Below are 22094 nucleotides of genomic sequence, written 5' to 3'. Positions count from 1 at the left end.
TAGGGTTAAGGCTGCGCCTTCCCCCTTGCCCCAGGTCGAGGATCAAGTCTCAGAGGAGGCTGACCTACAGGAATTGCGGGAAACTGAGCCTAGGGAATTCGAACTTGATCAAGTTGAATTCTTGGGTTCAGGGGGACCCTCAAGGGAAGACCTGGGGAAGGACCAGTTAGACTGCCCTTCTCTTGAACCCCTCAGACAGCAGGCTGCTGCTGAGGCTGCTGGGAACGCCACAGGTACCCACAAGGTATACTGGGAAGATGGACTCCTGTACACTGAGTCAAGAGACCCCAAGCCTGGCATGACCAGGAGGCTGGTTGTACCCTTGTCTCAGCGTGGTTTCCTACTTACCTTGGCCCACGAGATTCCCTTAGCAGGTCACTTGGGCCAGACGAAAACGTGGGACAGGCTCGTCTCACACTTTCACTGGCCTCACATGAACGAAGATACCAAGGAGTTTTGCCGCTCCTGTGTCACTTGCCAAGCCAGTGGTAAGTCAGGTGGCACGACAAAGGCCCCCCTTATACCACTGCCTGTGGTGGGGGTACCCTTTGAACGGGTGGGGATCGACATCGTCGGTCCCATGGAACCACCAACAGCATCAGGGCACAAGTTTATACTGGTGGTAGTGGATCATGCCACCAGGTATCCTGAAGCTATTCCCCTTAGGACCACTACAGCCCTGTTGTGGCAAGAGCCCTAGTTGGAGTGTTCTCCAGAGTGGGCTTCCCTAAGGAGGTCGTCTCCGACAGAGGTGCAAACTTTATGTCGAGCTACTTAACTGCTATGTGGAAGGAATGTGGTGTTAACTACAAGTTCACTACACCCTATCACCCACAATGCAATGGGCTTGTTGAGAGATTCAACAGGACCCTAAAAGGGATGATTCATGGACTACCGGAAAAGCTTCGGCGTAGATGGGACGTCCTGATCCCCTGCCTCTTGTTCGCCTACAGAGAAGTCCCACAGAAGGGGGTTGGCTACAGCCCTTTTGAACTTTTGTACGGGCATCCTGTAAGGGGACCCCTGTGTTTGGTGAAGGAAGGATGGGAGAGACCTCTCAAAAAGCCTGCAACCAACATAGTGGACTATGTGCTTGGCCTCCGCTCGCGGATGGCTGAATACATGGAAAAGGCATCTGAAAACCTTAAGGCCAGTCAAGAACTCCAAAAAGCTTGGCATGACCAAAAGGCTGTCTTGACTGTTTACCAGCCCGGACAGAAGGTGTGGGTGTTGGAGCCAGTGGCCCCAGCAGCACTCAAGGACAAATGGTCCGGGCCCTACACCATCCTGGAGAAAAAGGGAGAGGTCACCTACCTGGTCGACCTGGGAACTCCCCGAAGCCCCCACAGGGTGCTTCATGTCAACAGGCTAAAAGCATATGTCGACAGGAAGGACATGAGTTTGCTCATGGCCCTAGATGAGGGACAGGAGGAGGAGAGTGACCCTCTCCCCGACCTGCTCACTCAGAATCCTGACGATGGATCGGTAGATGGTGTTGTCTTTTGTGGCAGCCTCTCCGAACATCAACAGAGCGACTGTAAACAGGTTCTTCAGTCGTTCAGACATATGTTTTCTCTAACACCCAGCCAGACCGATTGGTGTACCCATGAGGTTGACACTGGTGACAGCTTGCCCGTGAAGAGTAAAATCTACCGGCAGCCTGATCACGTTAGAGACTGCATCAAGAGTGAAGTGCAGAAAATGTTGGAGCTGGGAGTCATTGAACCCTCGGATAGCCCTTGGGCTAGTCCCGTAGTTCTAGTGCCGAAACCTCACACCCAGGGTGGTAAGAGAGAGATGAGGTTTTGCGTAGACTACAGGGGTCTCAATGCAGTCACTAAGACTGACGCCCACCCAATACCAAGGGCGGACGAGCTTATCGATAGATTGGCTTCGGCCAACTACTTAAGTACGTTTGACCTGACCGCTGGGTATTGGCAAATCAGGTTAGCTGAGGACGCCAAGCCTAAAACCGCATTTTCAACCCCTGGTGGGCATTATCAGTTCGTGGTGATGCCCTTTGGTCTGAAAAATGCACCTGCCACCTTCCAAAGGTTGGTGAATCAAGTCCTTACTGGGCTGGATGACTTCTGTGCGGCGTATCTTGACGATATCGCTGTCTTTAGCTCCACCTGGGAGGATCACCTGGTCCACCTGCGGAAGACGTTAGAGGCACTGCAAGCAGCAGGTCTCACTATCAAGGCCACCAAGTGCCAGATAGGGCAGACACAGGTTGTATACCTGGGCCACCTTGTAGGTGGAGGCCAGGTTCAGCCACTGGAGAGCAAAATACAGTCAATCAGGGACTGGGCTCCTCCAACCACCCAGACTCAGGTCCGAGCTTTCTTGGGCCTGACTGGATACTACCGGAAGTTTGTCAGGAACTATGGTTCCATCGTGACACCATTAAACGAACTGACAAGCAAGAAAATGCCAAAAAAGGTTCAGTGGACAGCGAGCTGTCAAAAAGCATTCGATGACCTAAAGCAGGCCATGTGCACGGCGCCTATCCTCAAGAGTCCGGACTACTCCAAACCATTCATTGTCCGAACAGATGCTTCTGAGTTGGGTGTGGGAGCTGTTCTTTCTCAACTGAATTTTGATGGTCAAGACCAGCCCATTGCTTTTATAAGTAGAAGGCTGACCCCTAGAGAGAAGAATTGGTCAGCTATTGAGAGGGAGGCCTTTGCTGTGGTTTGGGCCCTGAAGAAGCTGAGGCCATACTTGTTTGGCACTCACTTCAAGATTCAGACCGACCATAAGCCCCTCTTGTGGCTAAATCAGATGAAGGGTGAAAACCCCAAACTGCTAAGGTGGTCCATTTCCCTACAGGGGATGGACTTTACAGTGGAACATAGACCTGGTACTGATCATGGCAATGCCGATGGGCTCTCCAGATATTTCCACTTAGAACAAGAAGACTCACCTGGTCAAGGTTAGCTTATTGTTCCGACGTTTGGGGGGGGGTCATGTAGGAGAGTAGGGTCTGCAATCCTATGATCACCCATATTTTTTGCTTTTGTTTCACTGGTTTACGACTTTCTCTGGCTGTGGGCCTGCCAATCAGACCCACAGCCTGGCTGTTCTCTTTCTAAATTACGATATGTACCCTAGGTGCATTTACCAATTGGTACTGGGCCACCTTATCAGACCCCGTAACGCAGGGCATAGGTGTACCCAGGGCCGCCAGGGGCTGCAGCATGTATTATGCCACCCCTGGCTGGCCTCTTAAATTTGACACAACTGGCTGCACGACAGCTGGGGCGAAGACGTGTAACCACCCTTCGCTTTAGGTATAGTAGCCCTATATCTAACCATACAATGGACACTCGAGTCACTATCAGTCACTCCTATGGCAGGCCTTATCAATCCTGAAGGCAGAGTGCGTGGGCTCGTGTGAGCTAGGTTCAGGCCCGAGCCGAGCCCGGCTGCAGCTTGCGGAATCAAGCCCCAATAGCTGTTCCATGATAACGCGTACCATATCGGTAACTCCGGTATCGCGTTATCAAGACATGTCGAGTAAGGTGTCATACGAATCGGGGTGCTGCCCTCTCACCAACTCTGGCGATGAGGTTAGTATCCCACCCTTCTAGAGGGACACGACATGTACGTAACTGTGAACCCCGGTTAAAGTTAACTGAAGCCTCAGCTCCACAAAATGGATGCTGCCACCACAGACACAAGTCTGACCTCCTGCTGCTGGGAGTCCTTCCAGCGAGGAGCACTTGGACAAAGGGTTTCCTGTCGAGGGCGCTGTTCGCACCGTCCCAGACAGGGTTTGTGTATTCTGGGTAGGTAGGGCTTTGGCGAGAAGGTGACTGCGGAGTGGCACCCCGGTGCTCACTACGCATCTGCCGGTTGGAACCAGTTCCAGGGGCGACAGCCCTGGCCTGGGGAAAGCCCGGCAGGGGAGAGGGGCGTAACTACCCCCCTTCCTGGTCCCACCCTTAGGGCAGGACCTAGTCATGTACCCACCCCTTTCTTTAGGATAAAGACCGGAGCGGGGACCCTTCCAAATTAGATCATCTTTGAATCAAGAATACTTTCTACGAAAGGACTTCAAGACTCTTCTCAAGATTTCTCCCTTGTGGCTAAGGAGTAGTCACCCTGCATCAGCGGGCACCAACTAAGAACTCTGCGGTTTGCTGCAAGTCCTTCCTCAAGGATCCGACGGCCCAGCTCGACGAGAACCGGCTTCCCTGGCACCTCTGACCTCTACCCACGTCATCAGCTCAGCTGTGATCTGTGGGTGCGACGAGACCTCGAGGGACCGGCCATCATCAGAACCTGCACGCTCTTAAAAACCAGCACGACCATCGAGGTAACTCTCTGGTGAGTGCTCTGGGGTCCGAGAAGCCCCGACCCTGAGCTGCTCTAGCACCGAAGTGCAGTCTCCCAGCATCTCCACGATCTGCGTGGGGCCCTTCTGCTCGCTGCTCAGCACGTTGTCTGGTCACTCGCCGCTGGCTTGTGCCCTTCTGTGACGACATCCGAGAATCATCACTGCTGGTCTGGTTGCTCCAGACTGGCCCTTGCTTCCATCTTTGCGAGAAGCACCCCGGACCCTCCTGGTCCACTCAAGACGCCATCTTAGGCCCACCCCGTGGCCCTGAGATCTGCCAAGGCTTGTTGCCCCATCCTGGGCCCAGCGACGCCGACAGCATCATCCTTCGTGGGACAGCTCGCACCTCCACCGTGGTCGCCGACAACGCCTCCTGGTCCGTGGGACTGCAGAGCCTAGCGTCGCCCACTCACCTAGTCGAGGTGACGGCCAACCGGTGCCTTCCTGGTACCCTCTGACTACTGGCTAGTAGTACGAACTTGGTCCCCTCTGCTTTCAGGTTTCATCAATCTCCGATCCAGGCTTGGATCTCTACGAACTATTCAGCACTGGTCGCCGGCCAGCAACTCCTTTCTTCCGGCTCCTGGCTCGTCAGCGAAGACCCCGACGCCTGTAAGACTTGTGCAGCCGCAGCCCTCGTGGCTAGGTAACTCGGCATTTCGGTGCCTGCATAGCCTCCTTACTCTAGGGTCCCGAGTCCCTCGCTTCCGACTTGCCTTATCGGGTCCGCCCGAGACCTTAACCTTTCCGTGTCCTCGGACACTTGTTTTAATTGTGCACTTGAAGTATTTGCTAAAGAGATTTGGTTTGTGCTTAGTACCCTGTCCTCATAAAGAGTACAGGGCTGTTGTGATTCTTAATAAATATCCTGTTTATTTTCATAACACTTGTGTGGTGTCCTTTCACTGGGTGTTCAAGGGGTACATGTGTGGTAAACAGCTGGCTTAACACGCCCTCTCGAGTCTTTAGCCTTAGACTGCTCGTATCCACGCTACTAGGATAGCTGGTCTATAGGTTGACTTACAACCAGACACCATAAGGGTCGTTGGAACGATACATAGCGGTCGCTAGAATAGCGAACGTTGCATATCGGGCCAACTTCTCACAGGCGGTCCCTTTTGCACCAACGATGGCGGGCGGACTTTGTCCGCCCGCCATCGTAATCGGCCCCATAGATAGTTCTTGCTACTCCTTGCGTGGGATTGTGTAGCATTTAGATGTATTTACAGGTCTACTAGTATTGGTAAGTCTGGGAATGTGAACAAAACAGTGATAGGAGGGTCCAAGGGGATGTTTAACGACCTTACACAGCTACAGCCCCCAGAGAAGACAGTTTCAGCAAACAGAAAATAACTGTGGGTCAAAAACAATCTGTCGACTAACTATGCATCTGACACAAGGAAAGAAAAAAGGTGGAGAATGTATTTGGAAATGTGACAAAAAGGTCAACAGGATATTTTCCAGATGTGAAAAATACCCATCAGTCATCGACTGATACCGCCCATATCATCATTTGGGACCCTTCACACCGGGAAGGGTACTGCAAACACTTATAGGTTTTGTAAGAATGTGGGTGCCCCCATGCGCTATTAGAATGTTGGCATATGCTGATAACTGTGAAGCAGTGCGTTAGTAGAAGTGAGGGTGAAAAAGAGTGTGCAATAAGACTAAAATTAGAGAGATAAGAGGAAAAAAGATTGAATAAATACCTCTCAGCTTCCAAATAAATAAAATCAGTGCGATGATATAGTAGTTTCAACAAATAGCTACTATGTATAACGATAGGTCAACATGTTTCAGCAGTCTACTGGACCCAAGTAGGTGTCCGCTGCTTTCGTCAGGACCAGAAGTCACTACTGCTTAGAAGAGTAAGTGAGTAAACAAATATATATAAAAAGATATCACCTGGGTATCCTAGGTGTGGTCATTCTCCTAGCTATTTGGTAGGAGAGAAAAGCTCCACCTCACCTGGCTGCGGCACAGGTAAACAGAGCACCGCTCTGATCGTCGGTACTCCGGGCGTCACTCTGGGCCGTCTCTGACCCATCAGTCATCGACCGGTATCGGTCGAATACTGATGGGTATTTTTCACATCTGGAAAATATCCTGTTGACCTTTTTGTCACATTTCCAAATACATTCTCCACCTTTTCTCTTCTTGTGTCAGATGCATAGTTAGTCGACAGATTGTTTTTGACCACAGTTAAGTCTGGGAATGTGCCAAAATCTGCGGGTGGATGCGTGGAAACAGCTGTACTCCACCATGGAACGCCTCCCTTGGATTTGCACTCTGTTGCGTTTCTCCAGATTTATCAAGCCTTGCCGAACCATGCAAGGGGACCCTGCGTGGCTTGATGAATCAACTTAAGAGTTGTGTCGCTCTTGCGCCCAGTTGCATGTCGCAGGGGCGACGCCTCTCTTTTATAAATATGCCCCATGTTTCCAGTATTGATCTATCGCAGCTCTGCACGCTCACATAAACAACACCTCAAACATGTGTGAGAGTTGCTGTCTCTAAACAAGAGAATATATTCCTCCTCTACAATGTAGAACATATCTCTGTGCATCCTCTTAACTTTTTTGTTTTCTGTAGAGGGAGAAAAATATGCCTTTTCTATAGTAAGTTGATCCGTTTCAGGAGAACCAAGGGGTAAGGCATGGGTTTAACCTGCCACCTACTGTTGAGAGTATACTGTGCTGACTTGTTATCCTTCTGAGAGCGCATATCAGGTGCAAATAACTCTCTTTCTGTTGCTTTTCAGGTGTGACCTTGTTCACTGTGGACAATCAGGACGTCATCAGGGCGGGCCAGCCCCCACCTGCTTACAACTATGACTTCATCTCCAGAGCTCGGTTTCTGGGGAAGCTGAGCGGTGTAAGCCATGTGCTTTTCAGTCCACGGGGTCTTCTGTATGTCGTGAAGGGCTATGAGCTATATAGCGGTCCGATGCCGTCAAACCCATCCAGGAACTGGTTCCAAAGTCCTGGAAGGCGCATAGGGAAAGGAGGCTGGGCAGGATTCAAGCGCTTTTTCTTCCACCCCAATGGAGATCTTTATGCAGTCACTAATGATGGTGAGCTCTACGCAGGCCCCCCACCGAGCAATGAAAATCAGAATTGGATGGGCACACAAGGTATCAAAGTTGGTGGTGGCGGATGGGGTCAATTTTCCGCCCTCTTCTTTGACCCCCGGGGGATCCTGTACGCAGTGACTGGAGGTAAGCTTTTAAAGGGAAGACCTCCACTGAGTATAGCTGACAACTGGATTGGAAGAAGCCAGACCATCGGAGGAGGTGGATGGAGCGATTTAAGCCACTTCATGTCTTTTACTCCTGACGGCAACCTTTGGTGTGTCTCCAAGTCAGATGGGAAGATCTACAGGGCCTCTCCGCCAACCAGCGTGAACGACAACTGGATTGGAAGAGCCCGAAATCTGGGTCACAGTTACTTCTTTACATTCATGGCCTTCACAACTCAGTGAAGAGAAGAAGAGCTCAACACCCTTGTCTACGTAAGTATAACGTCATGTCCTCATCCATCTTTAACACACTCTCCACAATAGCTCTTAGTTAAACTTTGCCTTTGAGTTTTTAAGTCAACTTTCCTACAGGGAGTTTTCAAAATACCATAGTCTTTTTTTGATTTTCATAAATAAAACACCAAAATAGCTTTACTTTTGAAACACTAGTCAATAATGTCCTGGATGTGTTGAGGTTTCCTGCAGGGGTCCTGTTTGCTACCACTAAGCCTTGCATGATGGACATATAAGGCATAATCATGGGTGGAAGAACCTCCCTAAGTTTGGAGGAGCCAGTCTTCTAGGAGCTAAAAAAACTAGCGCAAGATTTGCAACAACGGAGCAAGTAACGGCTGCGCTGCCAGAAACTGAGCCGCCTTCTAGGTGAAAAACCATGAGTGGGGCTTTCCGTTACCACCCCGCTGCAAATAAAGCCCTTTGTTTTGAGTGGAAACACCCAACCCTGTATGTTAAAATATCAAGTTTAAATACTCTCGATTACCATTGCTGCAGTCAACAAAACACTGAGGGGCATATTTAACAAATAATCACTCAGCGCAGCACAGCAAGTCCCCCCTCATCTAGAAATAATAGGGCTTATTTACAAGCCCCTTGCACCACCGGTGCGTCACTTTTTATATAGGAAAAAGTGACGCACAGGCGGCGCAAGGGGCTTGTAAAAAAGCCCAATAGCTTCTTTCTCCCCACTGATGCTCAGCTTCATCACTTCCATTAAATTGGGCCCCCCCTTTGGACCCCTGTCCTCTACAAATACAGCCGGGCCAGCTGTGCGATGCATTTTACCGGTCGCAAACTGCCCGACTGGTAAAATGCTCTTTCCTATGTACCAACCTTATTTTGTGAGTTGCCAACGAATTACCCACTCGCAAAATAGAGTTTGCGAGACGCTATTTGGATGGGGCATGTAAAGGGTGTCCCTTCCTAGTAGAGAGTCGCACTGGTATATATGATGTTTTGCGGCCGACAATGCGGTCATAAAACATTTGCCGATTACCAATCATTATAAATTGGTGTTATTCCATACGTAAAAGGGAAGAGGTCCCCAAGGAAAACCTTCCCCTTTGTGAATGGGGGGGGGGGGGGGGGGGGGAAATCACAAACGGTGTCTGAGACACTTTTGTACATCAAGTTTTGCAACTCGCAAATTGTGAGTCACAAAAAATCGCAATTTGGGAATCGCAGAAAACGAGATTGTCGTACATGTGACCCTTGGTTCCTTAAACTATATTGGTGCATCTGGCCGATATCTTTAATGGAATGGAATATTCCACTCTGGCTACTTTACAAAGGCGTGGAAAAAGCTTAAATCATGCTTCTAGTAAAAAAGTCCAACCCTACCCTTACGGACTCTAGCAACCATCCACTCATATCACGCCTGCCTTTCCCTTCCAGGATAGTTCAAAAAGCCATGCATCTGGAGCTGGCCTCTTTCATAAACACCAACAACTTTCTCGACCAAACTCAGTTCGGGTTTAGGAGCGAGCAAAGTACAAAAATGCCCAGAGTGTGGCATCTGAGGACATTAGATCTACCCTAGACAAAGACCAATTCATCGCAGATGGAACCAGCACTGTCTGGATGGCCGAATGGATGCCCCTGCCAGGCAGAAGTTACTGCTTCCGTCAAGGGCAGGCGAATATACACACTGCACAACCCATGCTCGCCCTTGAGTAGCTTGGCACTGAGCAGTCAGGGGTCCTTCAGAAGCAATGTGTAAAGCAAGAGCACAGCACACACACACAATAAATGTTTCACACAACACAAAAGAGAGACTTCACACTTGGCATCGAGAAAGGCTGTTTATATTCAACACACGTTAAACAATGCAACATGAATATCATGGAATGTGGGGCATAAATCACACTTGGCAATATTACTAGCAGCACTAGGCCTAGTTCCGGTTGATCAGATCTCGATAGTGTGCACACATGAGAAAAGTCCTATTCTAATTCCCAACTGCACCCGTATGCAATGCGACACGTTGTCCGCCCCTGGCCCACCCTCACAATCCTAATAATGTAATTTCACACAGCTATAGGGTCCACCATTGGCTATAACGATATCAGTAATATGTACATACACAGAATTATAACACTTTTAGCAGAAATGCCAGACGCAGCCACGCAGGGAAACCCAATGTTGAGAGGTAAAGTGTTTTTGGCACGAGAACCATGTACAAATATACACCGCCGACTTGTGTTATGAAGCACAGGCAGTTCACAGACGGTCACTCCCACACACTGACACTCACTTTGCACCGCTACGCAATGCAACAGGTACCAGCCCGGTCCGTATGGGCACTTTCACTCACATACGCACCGGACACCCTAATGCGGTGCCACTGATACCAAGCAGGTCAATAGATATCACTCTGCAAACCCCGTTGCTCCAAGTCCCCTGCCCCCTCCAGTTCACCCTCAATGTCCCCAACACCCCGGATGGAAGTTCACCAGCCCCTCCCTCCAGACACAAGGCAACTCCTGGCTGAGGTCACCCCTCGTCTGTGTCTCCGGAAAGCAGGTGGGGATAGACAGTAAGCATAAACAAGAGGCAGATGCAAACAATGGGGGTCTCAGGCAGTTCTTCAACATGTTGTGAAGCAGAAACAGGCTAAGAGCAAAAGTCAGTTACACACAGGGGTCCAGCAGGTCCTACTGGTACAAGCCCAGTGCTATGAAGCGTAGAGGGGGTCATGCAGTCTCTTGACCTGCTCCCAAACCTTCTTGGAAGTGTCCCTTTGCCTAGTAAATTCCCTTCTCTCCTGCCTTGTGCCATGAAGTCTTCAAAAGGGCCAGATGGGGAGAGGATCGTTGGGCCACCGTGATGGGGCCAGTGAGGGAGCAAGCAGTGAATGTGGAACAACACACAGGGTAGCCACTGGGCTTGAGGAGGCTTCCCTGTGTGGCAGTTACAAGTTGATTCGGGCTATGCCCTGGCAATCTGTACACAGGGTCTGGCACATGCCGAGATGAGTCACACCAGAGACTTCAGGTTACACAAAATAGAGTTGCAATTCCGTTCCTCCCTGGAAATGAAGCTCTACGTCTGGCGCACCTTGATGTCGGTTGCACCAGCTGGTTCCAGTCACAGACATAGGTGTAAGTTGCGCAAAGCCTCCCAAGGTAGAATGAGACTGTGCAATGGGTGCATTTGCCACCTACGAGGATCGCAACATGTGAATAAGACACCTCACGCAGTGAGTATGCAGTTGGTGATGTGCTTGAGGGAAATGCAGCACAGTCGACGAAGTGGGCCACTTTGGCTCCCACAACTGGTGATTCCACTCACCAACAACAAGACACTGATGCGTGCCGAGGTCCCTGCAGTACAGGAACCACTTCGCTGCAAATGTGGGCAACTTCTTGAGTTCAGCACTGGGCACTCCGGACTCCAGGTGTTTCAGGGATTCTGCACATACACAGAACTATGTGCCGGAATATGGGGCATCAGTGCTGAGGGGCTATGCCTTCCTACCACCTTAGTGCACATGAGCCCAGGACCCACTAGCTATAGTGTCTCATTCGCTCCCCTCCTCACATATGGAGAAACCAATGATTAGTCACCCCAGAACTCAACTCTCCCAGATCTCTCAGGAATCACGGTAACAAGGCACACCTTTTCGCTCACACTCTCGTACCTGTCCACAACAAGATCTGACAGAGTCACGAAGATAGTTTAAAATATTTATGTTAACTAACATGCTCTAAAATACAGTATACATGCCACAACAAGTGTAAAAATGCATAACACGAATACAGTTAGCATTGCAGCAATGCCACACATAATAATGGAGACATCATTAAAAAAAGTCTTTGGATAAAGGACTATAATGCCTAGGCTCCCTCAACTTGGTTAGAATGAGTATTAATATATAATAGAAGATCTCTGGGCTTTGTCAGCAGACCCCATACCGTAGTACATGGATTGTATTTCTACATCACAGGTGCGTGTTGCTCTTCTCCTTGGAAAGGTCCCTCTCCAAGTGTGTGTTACGTAAGCATTCATCCCCATAATATCAAAGTACAAGTCTCCAGCAAAAACAGCTGCATTGGTATGTTTTGTCTAGGTGCAAGGGCCTGCCCAGAACAGAATAACAAGGGTCATTGTTTATCTATTGTGCTCACAATGTTCAGACTAAACTCCTGGAACAGGCAGAGAATGAGCACAGCAGAAAATTCTCATGTGAAAGGCAGAAACAGAGTCTTGCAAAAATAAAGGCTTGTAGTAACGTGCACAAAAGCAGCATCATGGCTTCTGGGCTCATGCTAACTTAGCGAGATCTACAATGTCCCTAGCAGCCATGTAACACAGGCATGATTCTGTAGTTACAAGCACACACCATGCTGCCCAGCTTTCACCAGGCGTTGTTGGCACTTAGAGGGCCCCGCTCTCCAGATGTCACCGGTAGATAGTGTGGGCCTCTCATAGGACATCTTTGATATCCCTGAGACCTCCAAGAGAACACAACACCAGCCAACTGGTCCTTGGGCAACTTCAGGGTTCCAAACATCAGCAGGACGTTAGACCATGCCAGCCAACTTTTCAGAAAGGCATGCAGTTCTTTCCACGGGCAGTTATCCTCCATATGCAGCACAGAGCCCTCTGGCAATGTGCACCACACAGACTAGGTTCTCCGGCCCTGCGTCCCCACAAGTGGATCTCCCCTCTATGTCGGGTGGGACTGGGTAGTTATACCCTATTGGGCCTTTGAAGTTGGTGGGAAGTTCAAAGGGTATTCCATTGAACCACAGATGTGTTCCCTAATTTTCCATCCTGTCTGCTATGTGGCTGTGGAATGCAGATCTCTACCTTTATGGGGTTGTCCTCTGGCCCCAGAGGCCAGGTGTCACAATCTCTGCCCCCATTTATTCCGCCAGACCCACAAATGGCAGAGGTTGGCTATCTCAATCGCCTGCCCAATGGTTTATGACTGTCGCTGGGGAATGCCCAGATGCACTCCCCCGGCCTTCAGTGTTGACCAGCGCCAAGCACCATGGCACACAAAGAGTTTGATGCATAAAGTGTCCACTTTCCATAAGTCGCATTCACACATGAGATATGTCAAGCCCACAATTACCACTGGAACGGGATTGGCCGCATTCTAGTGGAGGCCAAAGACCTCCTCTAGATGGACCATTTTTGCTAGGCGCCAGCGATGTATGTGCACACGTTAAACATGCATGTGCGCTCTCACAGACATGCTGTGGCAGGTCAGACACATGTTTAACTGCGTACTCCGTGCAAGTGCGCACACCGGCTTTCAACAGCAGGTCAGACATGTAGGTAAACCACCCCAGCGGTGTAAGTGCACACCCAGGCTTCAAATGGCAGGTCTGACCACGTTTACAAACATCATGTCCGCACCACTTCCTCGACATACGTTGTAAGGGTGCACACACTTTCACACTGCAGTACAGGGAGAAAGGGCCCAGAGCCCTAGGGCTCCACCTGATAGCCAGAAAAACATAAAAGGAAAAAGCTATGTTTAGGGAAACGATAACTGACAAGTATCAGGTCCAACAGTTGCTTTGGACGAATTTCTGTCTTATCCTTTTTACCTTCCATGTGGAGTGCTGCAGGGGTCTTCCCTGATTCCCATTGTTTTTAACTTATATTTCACTCCTTTGGCCAGGCTTCTAAAATCTTTAGGTTTTTTGGTAATATCGTATGCTGATGACACCCACATCGTAGTATCAGTGTCCAGTGATCGTGATCATGCCGCACCCAGATTCCAAGATGGCATGCTGCACAAAGGCAACTGGGTGAACCGTGTTGGACCTGATACTCATCATTTAGGGCTTCCCTAAACTTTTTGCTTTCTCCGCCTGTGTTTTGCTGATTCTTTTGTGTGGCCTCTGGGCACTTTCGCACTGTAAATACAGTATGCATTCCATGGGCCCTTCCTACTCTTGTAAGGAAGTGGCACTGACTCGATGTTCTGAAACATGGGCCGGTCGGCCATCGCAGACCAGTGTGTGTGCACTGGCACCTATGGTGATTGAACTCATGAGCAGCCTGCCATTGCAGGCCGCTGTATGTGTGCACCCGCACCTACGATGCCCGTGATTGCATCTGCAGCCTGCCATCGGAGGACTGTCTATGCGCACAGACACCCGTATTAGGAAGCCTATGTGCAGTCTCCTGCTGCAGCCTCAGGTGGGCACACTTGCACCCCTGGTGTTTGGGACTCTGTGTTCAACCTGCCCTCGCAGGTCTGTGTGCACACTAGCACACATGCGCCCAGGTAGTGAGGAATACCTATGTGTGTTTTCACTAAGCCTGGGCAGTGAACTCCACCCCGCTCTGGGAGTTTGCAGAGTTTTACGCACTCTGCGTTACGCTGAGCTCTGAGCAGAGTTTTTTTCCTTGCTAACCCTCTTGCGTTGCACATGGTGCCATTCACAATGATTTTCCAGCACGGGATAAACACCCGGCACTGAAAATCACCGTGAACGGCATGATCCTCCTAACGCTGGGTGGAACTCCAAGTAGTGCAGTGAAGTTTTTTTGTCACTTCGCTGAACTTCGTAGAGCGGAACCCTACGAACTACGCACAGGCTTTGTTTTCACTACCTGTGAGGCATGCTATTCCCATAGGTTAACATGGGAAAGTGGTTGATATTATCTCAGCTGCAATAGTGGATTCCAAGGGAGCAGCCTTGTGATGTTTCATATCAATGGCTTCGCCATGCCACACCCTTTCCAGTGGTAAAGGCGGTTTTGGTATAACTCACGTAGAAATGCCACTTATAGAATATGGATATTTCTATGCTCCAAGAAGCTTGTGTGCAGTGGTGGCTGGCTCCAATGGACACACGGGTCAGGGGAGCACTTTTGTTAATTCCCCAGTGACCGTCCTAAACCATGGTGTAGGAAACCCATCTCTCTATATAGTGTGACACAATGGGGTACAGTGCAGAGAGGTCAGAGAGACCCTTATTGGTTTACAGAGGCAAAAGTAGATAATACTAGTGCTTTATTTGTGGTAGTGTGGGTGAGCAGTTAGGCTTATCAGAGGGTGGTGCTACGCATTTGTTGTAGTCACAGAGGCAATAAATTAGAACATACACTCAAGAATAAAGTTGAGACCAATTTATAAAAAAAGTAGCAAGTCTATGTATATTTTGAACCAAGAGCTTTAGTTACAGGTAAGCATGTAATGTGTTTCAGCAAAAAGCAAGGTATGTACAGATAATATATAGCTGTGTGCTATTATGCACAATGTTATCCTATGGAGAAAAACATAGCATGCAACATATCCCAGAGCAGCTGGACTTGGGGGGTTCACCTTCTAGAATTCGATTGCTAAAGAGCCAGGATATAAACTTCTGCCAGCAGTTTCTCGGGATTGTCCCGGATTCAGCTGGGAGCTGGGTGCTGAGAGTAAGTAGCTGGTGTACTATTAAGAAGCGGGCCACCTAAAAGTAGGCTGCATAGGGGGACTTGTACGCACGTCCAGAGGCACTCAAAAGAGTGAAGAGGTTGCAAGGGCCTGGTGACCATGGGAGCACAAAGGTTTTGAAGATTTCCCAGCCAGTGGGGCTGAGTACAGACGATCCAAGCTCTGATGCGCAAAGTGCACCTTGTTGGTCAGGGGCAAACACCTCAGAGGGGCGGGTGCAGGATGGCTGGGCCACTCAGAGAGTGGGTCCCAGAGCTGCTGACATCCTTCAATAGGTACTAGGTCCTCAGGCAGTTGGAGTCCAGCTTGGACACTTTTAGTCGGTCTTGGGTCGCAGGGCATCTAGTACCCCTGGGTTGGTGCTGCTTAGCTCTGGAGGATTCTGGTGCCTCCAAACTTAGTGAGGAGGCAGATTTGATCCTTCGGAGCTGTGGTAGCCTCTCTTGTGTAGTTGCAGCATCATCTGGGCCAGGGAGCTGCAAGTCAGGAGTTCGGACCTTGTGGTTTCAGTGCCTGCAATTCAGGGGAGAAACTCCTCTACTCCAATGGAGTTGTTAGGCATTTTGGCAAAGTGCTGGAGGGCCCCTGGGGTGTTTAGAAGTCTCCTAGTGGCAGGACGAGACAGAGTTCTGTGATTGTCAAGTGTTTGGGCTGCTGGCAGGGTTTCATGCCAAAATTCAGTTCAGACTCTCTGACTTCGAGGTCAGCTGCTCTTCTTTGTCCTTGATCTTCTTGTGTCCACCAAATCTGTATCTCAGGGTTCAGGGCTGCCACCTAAATACAAAATTTAGGAGTCTTAAAGAGAGTGCCAGGTGGTGGCCTATGGGCTACCTACCTTTGGGGTGACTACACTCTCTAAATGCTCAGCCTACGTGGGGAGTGGGCATGACCCTGACCCTGATAGGCTATTTTCCCCATCTTCAAGCTGGTGAAAAGTGAGCTTGGGGTTCACATTGCCTGCCCCACCTTAGGGGTGGTGCAGGTTGACTGGGGACCCTCCTCCTTGTCTAATTAATTTTCCCACCAAAAATGGGGTCAGGACAGGGGGGGTAGGCATCTGCTGCTAGCAGGAGAATGTGGAGAGGAGTTAAAAGGTGGCATCGCCTTTAAAGCTTTCCGCCCTGGAATGCTGTTCCTGCCTGGAGGAGGTGTGAAGCAGCGCAGGCATTGTTTCTGGCCCCCATGGGTCCAGAAACATGTTTAGTAGTGGCAGGCTGCTGGAGATCAGTCAGGAACAAGCTAGAAGCCAGTAGGTTTCAGGGGATCCTTCTAAAGGGTCCTGTGGGTGTAATTATTATCAAATCTGACACTGGAACCAGTGCAGGTTTATTAAGACAAGATGTTTGGTACCAAACATCCCTTAATACAGTTAAGCCATCATAGAGTATAGCTGGGTAGTGAGCCCATGTACTCTCTATGGCTTCCCTGTTCACTTACAATAGCCAAGATTCAACGTGGTTACTGCAGGGCTCTATCTGCTCATGCTGATATGTCCCCACAGGGATATAGTACACCCTGCTAGAGAGGCGACTTACCAATATCCCATGCAGTGTTCGTGGGCATGGCACACAGGGATGTGTGCCATGTCAACTCTTCCGTTTTGTCTGCACGCAGTCTGAAATGGCAGCGTGTGTATCCTTGGTGAGGGGACCCTCGGGTGGCACAATTTGTGCTGCTACCCTTGGGGTCCCTCTTCAGTGCTAATGTCATAGATACTAGGGGTACCATTTACTATGGACTTACAAGGGGTACTGAAGTGGTGCCAATTGGGAAACAAAAGGTACAGTTTAAGGAAGGAGCTCAGGCACAGGGGGCTGGTTGTCAGAGACCATATGCACTTCTAGTCGAAATCACATCATTTTCCAGGTGAAAAGTGGGGGCTAACGATGTCCAAAAAAGGCACTTTCCTACGCATGGGCATGCCACTAGAATGACAGACCTCTGCCATTTGGGGGCCAGATGTGATAGAAAGGAGAGAGAGGTTTTGATACTTGGATTCTAGGGTACGGTTCAAGGCCCCACTAAAGATTAAGATCTGCATTCCACGGCCCCATGGCAGACAGGCCTACAATTCAGAGAAGTGATCTGTGGTTTAAAGGGAAACCCCTTAAACCACCTCTAACTTCAAAGACACATGACAGTATAACTACTGGTGCCATCCTCCAGGAAAGGGTGAGATTCGCTTGTGGGGACGTGCGACTGGAGACCCTGGACTGCATGGTACACATTACCAGAGGCCTCTGTTGTGCACAGGGAGAATTACTGCCCTTTAAGGGGACCGTGCCCTTTATGAATAGGGGCGGGCCTGGGCCGCAGACCTGCTGAAGTGTGGCACCCTGAAGTGTGCTCTCCAAGGGCTTGTCAGCGGGCCTCCTGTTCTCTCGTAGATCTGAGGGACATCAAAGATCTCCCGCGAGGGACCTACACCATCTATCTGTGCAATCTGGAGTGGGGTGCCCTATCAAGTGCTAGCATTGGCTACTGAATCCCAATGGACAGCACGGTGTGAGCGTGGAACTAAGACTTGTGCCTGGAGGCAGGATTGTTTAGTTACAGAGCCCCAGAAATCTAGCCCGCATCTAAGGCACGTTGTTCTTGTACCAAAGGGACCAACTAGATGGTCACATCTAGTTGGATGTAACCATATTCACCGGTTGCGGGACCCCACATGGTCCGTTTCCTCAATCGTGTCACATCTCTATCATGCGTCATGCCGACTGTATGCTCATTGCTTGTGGTCTCGGATTCACAGGGTGCGACCCTCAGAAGTGTGTTGTTCCCGTAATAGTGCCTCATTCTACCTCATTAGGCTCGGCTGAACTTGCGCCTGTGTGTGTGACTGGGCTGATCTGGTGCAACCTTTATCATTGTACACCAGACGCTGTGCCTCATTTCCAGGGAACCTACATTGCATCACCCTCAGGAAAAAAGGGAAAAAGATCCTTGCTGGCCCATGTTACCAGAGTAATTAAGTGTACCTAGCCCATGCGCGTGTAGCTAATCCAGTACATATATTTTCTTTGCATTCTGGGACTTGTAGTCCTTTAGATATTAGTCACCATAGCAGAAATAAAAATAGAAATGTGATTAAATTAAGTGTATGGAAGCAAGGCAGCACCTTTCATTTAAGGCACAACTGCTGCTCGTAAAAGGCACCATTGATGAGGTAACTCGCCATATGTGGTAACCTAACGAGGATATAATCACATGGAAACAAACACATGAACAAATTCATAAGGGCACCACATAATCCCGAACACATTTGTCAATAAATTGACAATTTTGTTAAGAAAATTACAATCAATGGCAAGCAGCTTCCTAAACTGAATAAAAATCCCTGACTTCCTCCCTAACCACAATGGACACCTTACCCGCAGCATTAACCCTAAACTTATCATACCCTACCCACATCTCTCACCTTGAGAAAATGTGGTTCTGTTGTAGAGAATTTCCATTTCTAGTCATTAGAACTGAATAGTCTCACCCACTTGCGGGGACCCTGGAGCACTTTTTCCTACTATATCTTCTTAAGTGCAAATGTCCGCGTTTTTTCAGGAAGGCCAGCAGAGTCACTTAAGAAAGAAATATTATGCAACTTGTAGGACTCGGCCACAATGGGCCAGTTCTTGATCTTGTCCTTAAGAAAGGGGCCAGGAGAAGAATTACATATGTGTATAATTTCAGGATGTTTTAATACAACAGCATAAATCTCTTTCACAAACCCTTTTTTTGGTAGAGCATAACGATGAAGGAAAGCAGGACACTGTAGCCCATAGGCTGTCATTATATGAATCAAAAATAGAGGCTGTGCCTTTAAGAACCCAGAGACCACCATTATCCCATCATGCTCAGCATGTGGCAGTTGCCTCAGGAATGTCCCGAGGATCAGTGGGGCCAACTAGCAGGAGACTGGGAAGACAGGAAACAACTATCCCTTCATACAAAGCCATCCCTGAAATGATGGTGCTCTCCAAGCAATCTCCCTCGAGGTACCCCATTTAATCAGGAGATTCCGCCTCTAGTCATTTTTATTTATTTATCAGAGCGCTGAACAAAGTGGTGAAAGCATGAATAAAACAACACAATGGGACAAATGAAGTAGGTAAATAATCACATGGTCAAACAAAGGGGGAACAGTCAAGGTGAAGAGGCAGGAGAGTCAGCTAGACTGGGGGGACCAGTACAGGTTCAGAAGGTCCATAGAACGAGAGGACAAGTGAACAGAAAGCATAAAGTTCAAACAAACTGTAGGAAAGAAGTATCAAATCCGTATAGTGAGGAGTCTAGGGTAGGTAAATCTGGTTAATGCTGTTGATGTTCACTCAAAATTTAGCCATTTGACATGAGTCTTGAAAGATGCAGTGGATAGGTTAGATCTGCTCTCGGGAGGAAGAGCGTTCCAAATTATTGAAGTAAGACCAGTGAAAGCCTGATTTAAATTCTTTTCTTTTTGAATTTGGGAGGTTTCAAAAGTAGGGTGGTCAAACCTCTCAAGTTCCGACTCGAGCCAGATAGTTCAAGCTTTTTAGCAAAGTAAACCGGGGTGTTGTAATGAAAAGCGTTATGCATCAAGCAAGCTATCTTGAAACTTATACTAGCTTCTTGTTGTGGGTGGGTCCCTTACTGCCCTGTGTGAAATTGAGGTCGGAGATGAAAGCCTTAAAGGAGCATACCAAAGGGTCATTTGTGTCATTCCAATGAAGGTTAAAGATACGGCTGGGTTGGTCCGAACAAGTGCTAATGACCGCCATGATTTGCTCGATGAAGAAAAGATTAGGTGGATGATAAATCTTGTGGGGCACAGTCTTGCAATTATTCCAGATTTCGGTGACTAGTTGCTCACAAGAGGACAACAGAGCATTTTTAGATTGTTTTATAGTGAGGCTGGAACGATACATGCAAGCATTGCAAATCCCCCGCCCCCGTTGAACAAGTCAATCGCATCTGATAATGGCATAATCTATAGGGATTAGGATATCAAGGACAGGGGAGGAGGCATCATGGAGCCATGTTTCAGTGAGAATCAAGAGGTGCATGTTTCACTGCAGACCTACAGTTGAGAAGCACCGATTTGATGTGAGGGTTGGTAGTGACCACTTCATGGTGAGAAGTGTTTATTTGAAGTAAGTTTTCCTTATTAACCGATCTGAAGTTGACCCTAGGTTCTCTGTCAGGGTCAGAAGTAATAGTAGGGATGTTGCTTGTTGAGTTCAAAGTCCTAGTCATGGATGCTTCCCTACTGGGATGGGGAGCTCACATGGATCATCTACAGATCAAGGGAAAGTGGTCAGAGAAGGAATCAACATACCGTATCAAACTCCTCAAGCTGCGTGCCGTCCATCTGGGGCAGAAGGCATTTAATCTGTTGTTCAAATCCCAGTCCTGCTTGTTCAGATGGACAATACGACAACCATGTTCTATCTCAACAAGCAGGGAGGGACCAGGTCCAGGCCCTTGTCAGATGAGGCCTTGACGATCTGGAAATGGCTTCTAGTCAGGGGCCCTAAGATCACGGCAACTCACCTCACATGTGTCCAAAAGGCTTAAGCAGACGCCTGCAGCAGACTGCTGCAAAAAAAAACATGAGTAGGTCTTAAATTACTACATCGTCCAAAACATTTTTCAATGGTGGGGAACTACGGCCATTGACTTGTTCACCACCACATAAAAAATAAATACCGAAGCTTCGCCTTGAGGTACTTCCAGCCGGGGACGGTGGGAATGCCTTACGGATAAATTGGTCTGGAAAATTTCTCAATGCTTTTCCCCTGATTCCACTGATCCCAACAGTCCTAATCAAGTTGCCCCAATCTAGAACCAAATTGATCCTCACAGCTTCGGAGTAGCCACGTCAAAGGTGGTTCACGAACCTCCTTCACCGGTCCGTACATTCACATCTCAAGCTGCCATGCATTCCAGATGTTGCACCCCAATTTCTCCTCTTTGAATTTGGCGACATAGCTCCTGAACTAGTACAGTATGTGTAGGAAGGTGGATACCTGACTATGGTTGCCCCCAACTTTTTTTGCCTGGTGTTTTGCTGGTTTTCCGACTTAGTTGACCTGGGGCCCTGCCAATCAGGACCCCAGGCCTACTGCTCTCTCTCTAAAATGGATTCCATGTACCTTAGGTACATTTCCAATTGGTACTGGGCCACCTTATCAGACCCTGTAACTCAGGGCATAGGTGTACCCAGGGCCTACCAGGGGCTGAAGCATGTATTATGCCACCCCTGGATGGCCATCTAAATCTGACACAACTGGCTGCACGACAGCTGGGGCAAGGTGGTGTAATCACCCTTTGCTTGAGATATAGTATACCTATATCTAACCCTAAAAATGGACACACAGATTCCTATCAGTCACTCCTATGGCAGGCCTTGACAATCCTGAAGGCAGAGTGCTTGGAATCGTGTGAGATGGTGCTCTGGCATGAGCTGAGCCCGTTTGCAGCTTGCGGAACCAAGTCCTAATAGCTGTTCCATGATAACGCATACCATACACTCTTAAGTGCATTATAATCCTCGCGGTTAAATGCTATCTTTGGTATTGCTTTATCAAAACATGTCGAGCAACGTCGGAATCCAGGAGAAGGCACTGGAATGGATCGTCTCCTTCCTCGACGGAAGAACACAGAGAGTCCGCCTACCACCGTACAAGTCAGAGGCCACCGAAGTCATCTGCGGCGTCCCTCAAGGATCCTCGCTGAGCCCTACCCTCTTCAACGTCTACATGAGCCCCCTCGCAGCCATCGCACGCCAACACAACCTCAACATAATCTCCTACGCCGACGACACCCAGCTGATCCTCTCCC

At 49.0% G+C, this 22094-nt stretch overlaps 1 protein-coding gene across 1 annotated transcript in view; it reads left to right on the top strand.

Moving 5' to 3' along the window:
* LOC147662878 (uncharacterized) overlaps positions 1 to 22094 on the top strand; it is a 59058-nt gene that overhangs the window by 13507 nt on the left and 23457 nt on the right. Inside the window, exon 2 of the mRNA XM_086950826.1 lies at positions 7104 to 7852. Within this exon, the coding sequence (XP_086806952.1) occupies positions 7104 to 7822 (719 nt within the window). The 3' untranslated portion in view covers positions 7823 to 7852. The remainder of the gene's footprint in view (positions 1 to 7103; positions 7853 to 22094) is intronic.

This window comes from Lissotriton vulgaris, unplaced genomic scaffold (genome assembly GCF_964263255.1).
Source record: "Lissotriton vulgaris unplaced genomic scaffold, aLisVul1.2 SCAFFOLD_3597, whole genome shotgun sequence".
NCBI lineage: Eukaryota > Metazoa > Chordata > Amphibia > Caudata > Salamandridae > Lissotriton > Lissotriton vulgaris.
Note: the sequence above shows the minus strand (reverse complement) of the source record. Positions and strands in the feature narration are given on the sequence as shown.